Source organism: Dipteris shenzhenensis, chromosome 28 (assembly GCF_047967505.1).
Source record: "Dipteris shenzhenensis isolate YYH24624 ecotype China chromosome 28, Dip_SZ_1.0, whole genome shotgun sequence".
NCBI classification, from domain to species: domain Eukaryota; kingdom Viridiplantae; phylum Streptophyta; class Polypodiopsida; order Gleicheniales; family Dipteridaceae; genus Dipteris; species Dipteris shenzhenensis.
The window spans coordinates 19,907,676-19,922,075 of NC_141623.1; the positions used below are offsets into that span (position 1 = coordinate 19,907,676).

A 14,400-nucleotide genomic window follows, 5' to 3' on the forward strand; every position below is an offset into this window, starting at 1 on the left:
GAGACAAAAAGCAGAGAGAACGCATTTCAGTGATTAAGGATGGAAGTGGAAATTTGGTAACGGGTGATAAGGAGATCGAAAAGGTGTTTGCAGAATAGATGGCTCGCATTGCTGGTACTAAACCAAAGTTACCTGAGAAATTTGAACAGAGAATGAAAGTTTACTTGAACAACATGCCGTGAAAGGTCAAGCCGCACGAAGAACTATTGCTGCAGAGATCCTTTTCCGAGGATGAGATCAAGTTCACTGTGATGCAAATGCCCAAGGATAAATCGCCTGGGCCTGATGGAATACCGGCAGAATTTTTGCAGCACTATTGGGAGCTGTGTAAGAATGAGCTTATATGCCTAGTACAATGGATTTGTGACAGGAGAGAGATGCCGTGTGAACTGAACACTGGAATTATTAAATTAATTCCAAAGAGTCACAACAGGTTCAGCCTAAACCAATTGGCCATGCTAAATACTATCTATAAGATAGTAGCCAAACTCCTTGCTAATCGTATTAAGTTCATATTGGGCAGAGTGATTCACCCGAATCAGTATGGATTTGTAATGGGAAGAAAGATAAAGGATACAGTCCTAAACGCCTTGCTGGCTATAGACTATCCTGTGGCACAAAATGAGAAATCTGTCATACTGAATATGGACCTTGAGAAATCGTACGATAGGATCAGTTGGGAATTTATCATTCGTACAATGAGCGCATTGGGATTTGGCAACCGTTTCTGTGGCCTGACCAAGATGCTATTTACCAATGCATGGGGAGTTGTCTCAGTGAATGGATACCACTATCAGAGTTTTGCTCCACAAAGATCTGTAAGACAGAGCTGCCCTAGTACTAGCCCCTTTACTTTTCGCAGTAGTGACTGAGTCCGGTAGTGACTGAGTCCCTACTTTGTCAAATTGCTACCAGATGAGTAGAGGTTGCATCAAGGGGCTGAAAATGCTGGATAAGTCTGCATTTTGCACGCAATTTTTTGCAGATAATAACACCAATTTTCTGGAGGCACACAGGACAACATTCGCAAATTTTTTGAGACCTTTCATGAATTTTCTGTTCTATTGGATTCAAAGGTATGATTAGCATGAAGTCAAATACTGAAGCTCTCTGCACACTGAGTCTGCTGTAGCTTGGGAGTTGTAATGAAGGAGAAAAAAAGGGGCAATTTAGAGGACCTTTAGAGGCCTCTTAGGTGGGAAATGTGGAGGGACTATGTAAGTCCCCATCCTCCCCTATTTGTGTAGCTTTTGATGTGACATCCAATCCTATACCAGTCATCGAAGTTTCTTGCAATTCTCCTAGTAGGAGCTATCATTCACAAAATGGTTCTAGGTGCTGATGGGCGATGTTATTCTCACGAAGTTTGAGCACCAATGCTCCAGTACATGAGGAGAAATGGTAAAAAACCAGTTGAAAATGACGCAACTCTCTCTGACAACTTGATGCGACATTGCACAATTCCTTGCTAGGGGGTCCTCTCTAGTAATAGAGCTTCCATTCTATTGCAAAAGCCCTCTCAAAGTCGTCTGTGTGTGGGCAAATTTCAGCCTCCAATCTCTGCTTATTTCTGAATTCAAATTTTGGCAATCTTGTGGTTTTGAGGGTTGACCAAGTCAACTAAAATTTGGGGCTTCTTATTTCGATTGAAAGAGTTTTCAGTATTGATTGTGCTTGAGTGCTAGAGTTCAATCATTGGACTTGTGGGAGTCTCATTCACCTACAAAAACCCTACTTGGTGTATTGACAACCTTTCCTTCATAGCTTTGTGTTCATGGAAGGTGGTTATTGAAAATGCCTTCTTGTGGTTTTAGCAATACTCCATGTGTTAGGAAGATGAAGAACAAGAAAGCTCCAAACTACACCAATAGGAAGGTATCTAGGCTTCAAGACAAGAAACAAGTCCCTCACTATTATCATTATGGAAAGGACCTTGCTTGTAATATGCATCTATATGGTGATGGTTCATTTTGAAGAATTGTAAAGGGATTAGACACTGTCAATTATTGGTAAGACCTTTCCTATGGCCTCTAAAACAAAGATAAGTTTCAGGGAGAGGGATTTCACACTCGGCAAACCAAACTCAAGTTTTTTCTCATGAAGAAGGGGATCTGGAATATGGGAAAGAGAAGAAACCAACTACTAGGAAAGGAGAGACTTTATGGGTACCTAGGGATGAAAAGGCACTAGCTATAATTGTACTTGGATTGAGTGATTCTTATATTCATCACATTGATGATTGTGACATTGCATTAGCTATAAGTGTACTTGGATTGAGTGATTCCTATATTCATCACATTGATGATTGTGACGTTGCACATGCTGCATGGAGTCATCTCGAGATTGTCTTTGGAGCACAGGAGATATGTTCCAAGTATAGTTTTCTCATTAAGTTCTTTGATCTGAAGTTGGATAGAGGAGAATCAATCTCTTCACATTTAAACTCTATGAAAAGCATATTGAGTCAGTTAGCTAGCATGAAGTTTAATCTTGATGATGACATTGTAATTGCTATCTTGCTTAAAAGTCTACCAGCAATCACCACTCCACGTTCCAGGAGGAGGAAAGACCTTCATAGCAGGCCAAAAACGTATGTGCAGCAGATCCCCAAGAGTTCCGACTCAAGCACAGGGAATAGGCACAGAATAGGAGACGCAGCTAGCAAAACCGGTGTCGGTGAAGGAGATCCCAAGGAGGAAACAGATGGTGGTTCCAAGTCAGCAAATCCTAGCTGTCCAGTAAAATACAATGCACTAGCAGGTCCACACCACACACATCAGCAAGAGGATCCTCAATCTGACGATGATGAGGAGCCACATTCTAAAGGTAAAGTTATTGCATTTCTTGATGAAAATAAGCTAGAACAATCCATTGAGTGGCTATCTTCTCATGCATTAATAGGCTTTCTTCCTGGCCCCTGACCTCCAACATTTTTTCTTGAAACAATTGGATTAGGAAAGGCCTAGTTGTCACCAGTGTAAGATTTCTTAGAAAAGGTTTCTTTTTCTTTCTATTTAAAATAGAAGACATGGCTTGGAAAGCTTGTTGAACCATTAGGCACCAACCTCTATATCTAGAATTTCGGTCTCACTATTTTAACCCTGATAAACCTAGGTCTACCTTTGTGCCAGTGTGGGTTGAACTCCCTGATCTTCCATTTTCACTTGTCAACCAAGCTCCTAATCTCTGTAGGAGTCTAGGTTAGGTTATTGATGTAGAAAAAGAGCAATTTATCAAAGTACAAATCTCAACAAACTTGAGAGCTCGGAGGCTCTTAGGGGGCTTTCCCACGTATGCCAAGGGCTAAAACATATGCTAGGAGCCCTGGCAATGGCAAGCGTAGCAAGGCTTATGTCCCTACAATCATTAAAGCTAGCGATCAGCTCTGAATACGATGGATCGATGTAAGTTAGTGGCTGGGAATTTTACTAAAAACAAATGAAGCCCCGTAATGTCCGGGGGTGGAGAGGAAGAAATTCCATCTCCACCAAAGCACCTGCAATGCCAAAAAGTTGTCAGTGTAGACTTAGGCGTGTAGACTTAGGCGCTGAGGTGGGAACGAAGAAAAGGTTGGCAAATTCAAGCAAAGTTGGCATATATGCCGTTGCAGGAACAGCCTCTTAGCTTACAGACTAGGACAAGCAGCCAGAAAGCATGTGCTTCCAAAAGCCGGGCCTGCTTTCTTAGCCTAGAATAGGTGATTTTCTCCAAAGAGTTGGGCTTTAATGCTTTCTCCAAAAAGTAGGTGCTTTCTCGTAGAAGTTCGTTCCTTTTTTGCCTGCCCTCTAGGTAGCCGTAGCAAAGGTTCGACTTTTGCAAAGCCAAAAATCCGGATTATTGGAAATTTGGAAATTCTTCTTTTTTGCAATTGGTGCATTAGTTATTGCAAGTGTTTTGTTGTTGCAGGTTTATTTATTGTTGTAGGCTCCATTGTCAAAGAGCTTTAATGCCTACAACTGTTTCACTTTCTTCCCTTCGAGTTGCCCTCGCATATTTTTTTCAAAAAAATTGGGCTTAGTTGTGGATTTTGTGTGGTTTAGGTTGCCTTTTATTAAATGCATGCCACTTGTATAAACAAGATTAGCATGCTGTCTGTTAGATATTTGATGCGGCAGATTGATTTGCGCCAGGTTTCGGAACTGGGTGCTTGCTGCCATGTGATTTTCTAAATTTCTACTACCAGTTTTGAAAATCTCTCCCTATCTTGCTCCCGTGTCTTTGTTCGATAGCGAACAAGAGTTGGAGAGACGCGTTTCATCCTCCTTCGACCGAATTCTTTGAGAATAGGTAGGGGAATTCTCTCTAAGTGCATGATGAAGATGCAAATAGAAGCATTTCTTCTTCCATTAGAAATTTAAGAGTAGAGGTAATCAACTTCTGCGTTAGCTCATTCTCGGTTCCTATTGTCTGAGTAAACAACATGAAGGTTTTCTGTGTTAGTAGGATGCAAACAATCAGAAGCATTTTATCCTCTAGTCTTGCTATTATGTGAAGAAGATGGTCGAGAGTCCTGTATTTCCAGAAGTATTATATGCTCTTTTGCTACCACTCTACATAGAGGTTATGGAAGTAAACTGTTAGCGGGCTCTGAGTCCTCTTTTAATCAGGTAAAGGGAATACCAACCGATCAAGCAGGCCAGATAGTATTTGTTGGATCATGGCTAGGCAGCAAGATGGGAGTGGAACAACCAAAATAACTCTTGTACTTTATTCATGAGGGAAGGCCAATATGTAAGCACTTGATACATACATGAGAGCCAAGGTCCACTAATTTCTCCATTGATTTCTCAATCAGCATCTCTCAATCACACACCACACTCCTATATTCACTCAATCACACCTACTACAATCACACCTACTAATTGACACATCATCAGTCACATCTAATCAGGCACACCTACACACACACATGTTCACACACTCACTCGTATGATCACTCACAACCATAGACCTTGGTATGATCCATTACATCAATTTGTCCTTCATACCCCCCACAAATTGATGACCTCAACCTTAGCAATAGTACATGGGAAGCTTCATGGTTTGTTCACACCTAGTAACAACACTCATGACCCCAACCTGTGACTCACTTTGGTTATGGCTCTTGGTTTACAACTGGAAGATTGGACAATGACTATGTATGAAAATCCCCATGGGTCCAACAAGGTAAAACCTCAAACATAAGACTAACAACAATCATTTAAGGGGGACATCCCAGGGTAGAGAACCCTTATTGACCACACACAAAAATTCTAAGTTGAAGATGTGGGGAAATTCCCCCCCTTGATGGCAATCTTTTTTTGGCATCATTTCCAAGCCACCATTGTATCAGACTCATAAACTTGCGATGAAGCAAAGCTTTCCTTCTTTGTGTATCTTCTTGGTATACCAAAGTATAATCTTTTTTTCCATGTGAAGCAAAGTATCCAATTCTAGGTAAGGTCTTACCAATAGGCAGTGTCTAATGCCTTACAAGGTTTGACAAATAGACTCAAGCAAGTGGAACTTGAGAACTTATTCTTTGAGAACACAATCATCATGTCATCCCCATATATATGCAAAGAAGTTGCATATATCATAAGATATATTGCATAGACAATTAAGTCATCTCCATAAATGCAAAGTACAATGACACCCATGAGTTCCATAACTGAGTTCTAATGCTCAAGAAGAGTCAATATACTGAAAACTTTTAGTCAAGGTCAAAAGCCCCATTTTTTTTTTGTTGACTTGGTTAACCCTTTCAAATGATGGAGTAACATGAAGGTACAAGTAGTACAAACAAGCTCACTAGTCAACTACAAGCTTCCATCAACAGACTAAAAATGGAGGATGCAATTTGACCAAATGAGAGCAACTCTTTGAGGGCTTTTGCTGTGCAATGAAAAGTATACTACTAGAGAATACCCAGTACCAAGCTTGAGCGAAATGGCACATCACATCACTCGGGACAGCAGCACCATCGTCAACTAAGAAAACAGTGCTTTCTCTTAAACTGGCTGGTTTTTCCGTGTTTTCTCCTTGCTCAGTGGACCATATCAGCACAGATTTGAACACATGACAAACCTTGACGTCACCCAATAGTGGCTAGAAGCATTCTAGGAAATTTGGAGTTTAAAGGTCGAATTCGTCGAAATGTCACTGGGCAGAGAAGTCGTCGGCACGAGCTGTAGGAGAACTAGCTTCAGAAATCCTCCAGGGTGGACGTGCGCCCTAGTGAGGGAAAGCTACAGCAGAAATATCTCGGGAAATGGTCGCCTAGAGCTTGGGAATTTGTGCCTCCATGCTCTAGACCAGAAAGGGGAAAGAATGAAGCATGAGGAAGAAGATGAAGAATCTAGGAGAATCTGGGAGTGTAGTTCTAGAGACCTCAGGGCGGCCGATACGTGCATGGTGGCTCTGATACCACATGTTGGATCATGGCTAGGCAACAAGATGGGAGTGGAACAACCAAAATAACTCTTGTACTTTATTCATGAGAGAAGGCTAATATATAAGCACTTGATACATACATGAGAGCCAAGCTCCACTAATTTCTCCATTGATTTCTCAATCAGCATCTCTCAATCACACACCACACTCCTATATTTACTCAATCACACCTACTAACTGACACATCATCAGTCACATCTAATCAGGCACACTACACACACACATATGTGTTCACACACTCACTCATATGATCACTCACAACCATAGACCTTGGTATGATCCATTACATCAATTTGTCTAGTATTTCTTCTCACCAAGAGCGGGAGATACAAATTGGAGAAAGAATTGGAATAAGATTTTGCAAACTCATAAGACAAACTCGATTCAAGATTTGGCCTATTCTTAGGCAGGCCGAATGAATTATAATTCATCTTGTTCCTTTTGGATCATATAGGCCCACCATTCAAGTGGGACGCCACTTGTCTAGGTGCTTTTTCCCTTAAAAAGTGGGGTATTTAGCACCCTCCAATGTCCTACACATTCCACAAATTATATCCAACACTTTAACCCATTAGAGGTTAGCCAAATGCATGCATTCTAGTTCTTGGACTAATCCTAGTCCCTCGTGGGCATCCTCACAGTGCTCTTTATCCATCAACACAAGGGAAAACTTGCTCTAGTTACCCAAAGTCAATTCCTTGGGCCGGAGTCAACATCAAAATATTTCTCTTTATTTCTTAGAGAAGTACAAATTCATGACATCCTACATATATAAGTCTTTTTGAATTCACACATAAAAGAACATGCATGATTGTTTTCTTGCTCACTCAATTGTGCTATTGCTTACTCACAATTCAAGGGACTATCAAGTTAAAAATGGAGAACAATAGAACACTTCTTTCTATTGGTGTAGATGCCCTCTACAGACTTGTCTTTATTATTATAACCAGCCATCAATGCATAAATACAAAGGTGTGATGTTGACATCCCCTAAGAAGCTAGGCTCGGTATCCCTTGCTAGATGAATGTGCGTTCAAGGAATTGAACGATGAGCATAGCTAGCATTACTATATTGAATAACACTAATAACGAGAACAATGAAGATTCTTTTATAATAGCAATATAAACACAAAAGTAGGAATGGCAAAATTGTTGATTAATTGCACCAAAGGATGGTGTCAACAATACACGTATGTTAGTGAATTTGAAACTAAACAAAGTAGCAAAAATTAGAAAATTCCTAATGTGAATTAAATTTTACACCACAAGAATCTAAAATTTATTGCTCATCTCTAGGAAGCATTGCAATCGATTTAACTTTAGATTTAAATTGAACAAACAATGTTTGTATCTTCAAAGGATGTTGAAATGTGGAGATGGGAAATATGAAAGAAGTGCAAAAAGAACAAGGACTCAATGGGAGAAGTGGAGGCGTTTGAAAAACGGAGACTACAATGCACACAAATAAATGAAGCAAACTTTCTTTTTGGATATTGACCTTCAATATCGAGTAATAATAATAATGTATAGCACATGCCTTTGACTATATTGAAAAGTTTATCAAAGCTTTGATATAGATACCAATGTCACTTTACACTTATATATATTATAACATAGTACGAAGATACTCCAAAACCTTATTTTATGTTTTAGTGTTGTTTGTCCATTGGCGTATTACTTGTATTTAAAAAGAGTATCAATGCTTTTCACGCGCGCCCCCCCCCCCCTTCAATTTTCTCACTTATATATATCATAAAGTAGTGAGGGTATACTAAAAAAATTATTTTATATTTTAGTGTCATTTGTCCATTAGATTATTATTATTCTTGTCATAAACTATTTTCTGTCATTATTTTTTTCATTATAGCGCCATAGTGCTCTCAATCATCAATATTCAATAGGCTTCCATTTGAAGCCTAAGATACGTCGTGTGAATTCACTAATGAACGTTTAACAAACTCAATGTTGATGCAACTAGCTCTTTAATCCAATGAGTATTCGTAAGCTCCATGGATATTAGTTAATGTCATGTACCATGGATCAATACCAATAGCTTCCACAGTCTTAAAGATACAAAAATTGCTTCCTAACTCCTACACGTAACAATACATTGCTTACTAGTTTCACCTAGAGAATTTGCATTAGTAGAAATTGAACTTTGCAGTTTGTCAAGAAAAAAAGATATCACTAGAAGTTACTATATGTACCATGAGAGAGTTATAGAAGAAGAGACAACTAACGCGAGGGTTGAGTTACATAAGTATAAGCCCTTCATTATATCAGCATTGCAATAGACCAATTCCTGAAATCAAAATCACAATGCATCCTATTGCAAGCTAAAAAGCTTCAAGTGCCATCGCCAAAATAAACCTCATCTTTTGATAATTTAAAAAGTATGAAAAGGTATCACTTCTATTGCAAGCATAATATCTGACAAACAAAGATGAATGCATGCCAAGCTGACTAAAAGTGCTGGGTTTTTAATCTATACGGTAGCAATCATAGGAACCTTAAAATCCAGGGTTAGATCCATACACAAGAGTCCCTGCTGTTGCTTTTAGAAAGGATATACTTTAGAACAAAGCAGCAAAAAACAGTAAAAATAAGCAGCAAAATAAGGAGCTAGTGTGATCGGGCATGTGCCTGATGTAGCATCATCTAGACGTCTAAAGCAAGTAATAATTATGTAACAAAATTCATTCAAGATCTAAGGTGACCACCATAGGAAACAAACAAAATCTGTCTTGTAAGTTGCCTTCCAAGAATATTTTTAATGACAATTATACACTCATATTCCATACCGGACTCGTCACTGCAATCATAAATTAATCCAGCATTTATTTAAAATTAAATAAAATATTGTTCCTTTGGGTATAAAAATTAAATACATTAAAAGTATCCTCAAGAATCTTCTGGTGGAAAATCCTTAGTAGCTGATGGTGGGGGATATGCTTGGGGACGAGGAGATGGGGTAAACGGCGGTGCAGAATTTTGCTGGTATACATATCCTTGGGATCCTCGTGGTGGTGAAGATCCTTGGGGTCCTTGAGTTCGTGGGTAGTTTGGAACACCTTGTGGTGAATGTCCATGGGGCCCTTGCAGAGGAGCAGCATATCTCATAAAGCCTTGGCCTGGATGACTCTGATGACTTTGTGGTGATGGATCAGCTGGTGATTGTGCTTGAAAGACGGCAAGAGGTGGTTGTCTTGCAGGACCCTGCGGTGAAAACCATGGAGCCCCCTGAGGTGGGGGTGGTGGTGAAAACCTTGGGGGACCTGGAGCAGGTGGATATCTGAATTGACCCTGTGAGTAATCAGGTGATCCTTGAAAGGGGGGTAATGAAGGCTTTGGTATACCCGCCGGTGGTGTGTACCTCAGTTGACCTTGTGAGGGAGCTTGAGGAGGTCCATAACTTTGAGGAACACCATGCCCTTCATCTTTATGTTTCTCCTCTTCAACATGTTCAGCTCCAGCCATATGAGACCACTCTTTAGGTGGCATTGTCTTGACTGGACCAGGTGGTGGGTATCTTGGAGGACCTTGAGACGAAAACCATGCAGGTCCCTGAGGTGGGGCTGGTGAAAACCGTTGGGGACCTGGAGTAGATGGATGTTGAAACTGACCTTGTGTATGATCAGGGGATGCTTGAAACAGGGGAAATCTTTGTGATCCCTCTGGTGGCGTGTATCTTGGTTGACCTTGTGAGGGACCTTGAGGAGGCACAAAAGTTGGAGGAGCAACATGCCGATCCTCTCTCTGTCTCCCCCCTGCTTGCGTTGGAGGACTCTGTGGTGAAAACCATGTTCCTACCCGAGGTGGGGCTGGTGCAAATCTGGGACCTGGAGTTTGTGGATATCTAGCTTGATCTTGTGAGTGATCAGGATATCCTTGGAACAGGGGAGATGAAGATCTCTGAGGACCTTCTGGTGACATATATTGTAGTTGACCTTGTGAAGGACCTTGAAGAGGTCCGTAACTTTGAGCAGCATTATGTGTGTCCTCTCTATGTTTCTCCTCTTCCACGTGCCTTGGAGGACCTTGTGAAGGAAAAAGTGAACCTTGCTGTGAAGCACCCTGGCCAGGTGGAAACCTTGGGGGCCCTGGAGATGCTGGATCTCTAAATAGGCTTTGTGGTTGATCACAAAGTCTTGGGGAACCTGGAGATGGTGGATCTCTAAATAGACTTTGCGATTGATCACGAAATCCTTTACATGGGTGTAAGGAAGCCCTTTGCCCATCTGCTGGTGGTGCCCATCTCTGTTGGCCCTGTGAGGAACTTTGAAGAGCCCCATAACTTGGAGGAGAATCATGACTTTCCTCTCTATGTTTCTCCGCCTGCTCATCTCTAGCCATTTGGGGCTGCACTTTGGGTGGCATCTTCTTGACTGGCAGAGGAGTTGCTCGTTTTGGAGGATCTGAAGGTGAAAACCTTGGAGCTCTATCACGTGGGGCTGGTGAGGATCCTTGGGGACCTGGAGTAGGTGGATGTCTAGGTTGAGCCAGTGGCCGGTCAAAAGATCCTTGGGATGGGGAAAATGAGGACCTTTCTCTTTCTGGATCCTTTTGTGGTGCCTCTCTCAGTATACCTTGGGAGGAAACATGAACAGCTCCATTAGGACTGGTACTCTCAGATACATCATGCCCATGCTCTTCATGATTCACTGCTTCCACCCGCTCAGCCTCAGCAGTTTGCACCTGCACTTTAGGTGGCTTTTTCTTGACTGGTCCAAACTTCACGTGCCTAAACATAACCCAAGCTTGGCACTTTTCAACTCTTGGTCCCTGTTCTATAACAGCAACACCATCGACCTGTTCCAAACAGAAAAAGTAACTTGAAAAATAAACCTACAGGTTGAGGAGAGTACAATATGCTCCTACATTACCTTTAAAGCAACGTTGTACTCTGTAGACATACCAGTGGGAAGACCTTGTCCAGTAATTGGCCTTGCGCAGAATCTGCCTTATACATAGCAACAAACTGCATGCATACAAAGAACACGATTAATACCCCACCATCCTTTTAAACAGAATTTCTTGAGCTGCAGTCTAATTGATGAGTGGTGTACCTTGACACGGTGTCCACGCTCCATGAACTGCTTTGCTTTCTCAACCTTCATCTTCAAGTCCTTCAACTCCTGTAGATAATAGAGGGTCACTTACTGCCTAGTTAGATTGCAGAGCTCATAAAATGTGTGCACCTATATATACCTACATGAATCCAGGAACATTCCCAAACTCATCCTCTAAAAACACAACATAGTGCAGTTTCAATCTCACGATAGTCACTCATAAGATTGAAAACCATAAAGTCCATCACGCATAGCAGGGACTAGCTACTCTGACATCCCCACTGACGTCATCAGCACCCAACAGTGGGTGTAGACCTTAGTATAAAAACATGCTCTCACACATACAAATCCACACACCCACACATACTTGAGTATCCTTTTATACAAAGTCTTTGTACTGAGTTTTTGTCGGCACTCCAGAGGTGAAGGGCAAACTCAGCCATGACAAAGGCTAGCACTAAAGGAGAAGGCTAATCAAAAAGTAGTCCAAAATCTCTTCATTCAAGCTACAACTGCTTGTGAAGTCTAAACGATTTCATTTTAGTCTCTCTCAAAGGAGCATCTAAATCTAGCTGATGTGTGCATCTCCTTGTACACATGCTTGCTTAGCTAATATCACAAGGAGATACATGCATATTGCTAGCTAATTGTGTAAGAATTGCAGGTCCAAAATCTCTTCATTCAAGCTACAACTGCTTGTGAAGTCTAAACGATTTCATTTTAGTCTCTCCCAAAGGAGCATCTAAATCTAGCTGATGTGTGCATCTCCTTGTACACATGCTTGCTTAGCTAATATCACAAGGAGATACATGCATATTGCTAGCTAATTGTGTAAGAATTGCAGGTCCTAGAAGTTGTGAGAACGCACAATTTTGGATGCAAAACGAATTTCCTTGACATCGCTGAGGCGAGCTGTCTCTCCCTGTTTTCCAAAACCCCAGTAGTTAGTGCAGGACATTTATCAATCAGAAGCAATTTTCTCTCTTCAATTAGATCAGGTATGGTAGGAGATTGAGGACAGTATGACCATAAAGAGAAAACGTAAGAGAATAGTAAGACATTGAAAAAAAAACATGATAAAAGCAGAAGCAACTGACTTTCTTCTTCCTACGATCCTTTCGGACTTGCTCTTGTTTGTATTCCTCCTTGTGGAAATCAAAAACCTTGCACACGGGAGGTTTTGCCCTGCAATCCATCTGCAGTCATCTTCTAGTCAACTTATGATACCACACATAGAGAAGCAACGTACAAAATTACCAAAAATGGCAAACAGTTAAAACATGAAACAGCACATAAACTCTTACTTGGACAAAACATGAACAGCATGTAAACTCTTAGTTGAACTGACATACAAATGCCTTTCAGCCTTACATACACTTTCTCACAATGTCAAGATTCAATTCTATATCAAAGGGCAGTTTTAACTTAGCCTCCATAGTCCAAAAGACTTACATCGAACATGTAGCTACAAATATTCGAAGTAGAACTCTTGGCATGTCCTATGAGAGTATATATTCGATATTGGGGATGAGGATTTGGGAAGAAAGATCTTAACATTGTTTACTTGTAATTTATCTCAATGAAAAGTAAAGAATATCACAACCTAACTGGATTACGGTGAGCCTTGACAGGCATATAGATAATTCAATTTAGGTTTTGAGGTCAGTTGAGCTGAGGTATCACACACACCTAAGCTCTTGTGATGGTTTGTTGTGCCATATTTACAGCTTTTTCAGCTTTGTAGTCTTCACTGTAAACTGTTGCTGGTAGCTGGTTTGTTAAATGCATCATTCAGATGGTCTCTTCTCACCTTCCATTAGAATCATGCCCTCATTCACCCTCCCTTCTTGCAGCCATACAGATTCTGTCAAGAGGTGCGAATGAGGAGAGTAGCCACCAAAAGTTTTCAGCTGAGAGCCTGCAGCAGTATAGCATAACAGGGTGGTGTTCAAAACTGTTTCAGCAATGCTTTCACAGGTTTTGGGGAGGCAAAGATTCCAAGACCTGTTCTATAAACCCTAAAACTCATACCCTCCATGTAGGAAGCCTGCAGATTTACAGTACTTCGAACAGAAAAAGCACACATAACACGGTGGCTTTGAGAATCGTTTCCACGACGCTTTTTGCAGGTTTCAGAGAGGCAAAGCTTCCATGACCTATAGTACACTGTAGACGATACTCGATGAGGTGAAGAACATGACCGCAGCTTGCCTTTTAAAAACACTACAGTCCTAAAGTCCAAACAAGTGTATCAAACAATACAATTCGTGAAGCCAGGTAAGACAAAAAGCAAATCCTCAGGAATGCCAAAGAAATAGTACTCCAAGAAAGGACAAAAGAGCTTCCATAGAGTGGTACAGGGAGAAGAATGACACCCAACCGCACTACGTGAACAGATGTGCGATCCCCAAAAGAATGGGAGATGCTCTCTATAACCGAATAGCAGTGCTAACAGGCACAACCATTGCGAAGCCCATCATGCAGAACAGACAGAAAAATGCGGAAATACACCTTAATCAGAACTGCCCTCTGTCCAGGAGCAACCCAAAGGGAGGACAAAAAGAAGAGTTATAGTGCCCAATGAATCTGCAGGCATATGCCCCTGGAAGCAGGTCAGTGTGCAAAGCATGGCCGTAAGTGCCAGCAAGCAACAGCACTACAAAAAGGATTGAATTAACTCCCATCGAACCCAAGTGAAGTCCAACCAAACTGAGTCAACGAATGTGCAATTCCTTCCAAAAGAAATGCCCGATGCTCACAGTGCATGGACCAATGGGAAAGCCATCATGCAACAGCAACCAGGAGAATGCTGAAAAACGCCATAATCAGCACATATCATGTCATGAAGGTGATGCCAGAAGGCAGAACAAAAAGAAGCTGGAATCTCCCTTTTCTCTGA

At 41.2% G+C, this 14,400-nt stretch overlaps 1 protein-coding gene across 2 annotated transcripts in view; it reads right to left on the reverse strand.

Annotated features, from left to right (window-relative positions):
* Nucleotides 1–9,233: 9,233 nt before the first annotated feature.
* LOC147883288 (uncharacterized) overlaps nt 9,234–14,400 on the reverse strand; it is a 49,461-nt gene continuing 44,294 nt past the window's right edge. For both annotated transcript variants that reach the window (XM_087399771.1, XM_087399770.1), the window contains exons 6-10: nt 12,599–12,697; nt 12,370–12,423; nt 11,499–11,567; nt 11,348–11,410; nt 9,234–11,241 (exon numbers count right to left, since the gene is read on the reverse strand). In XM_087399771.1, coding sequence (XP_087255897.1) covers nt 9,334–11,241; nt 11,348–11,410; nt 11,499–11,567; nt 12,370–12,423; nt 12,599–12,697 — 2,193 coding nt within the window. In that variant the 3' untranslated portion in view covers nt 9,234–9,333. The remainder of the gene's footprint in view (nt 11,242–11,347; nt 11,411–11,498; nt 11,568–12,369; nt 12,424–12,598; nt 12,698–14,400) is intronic.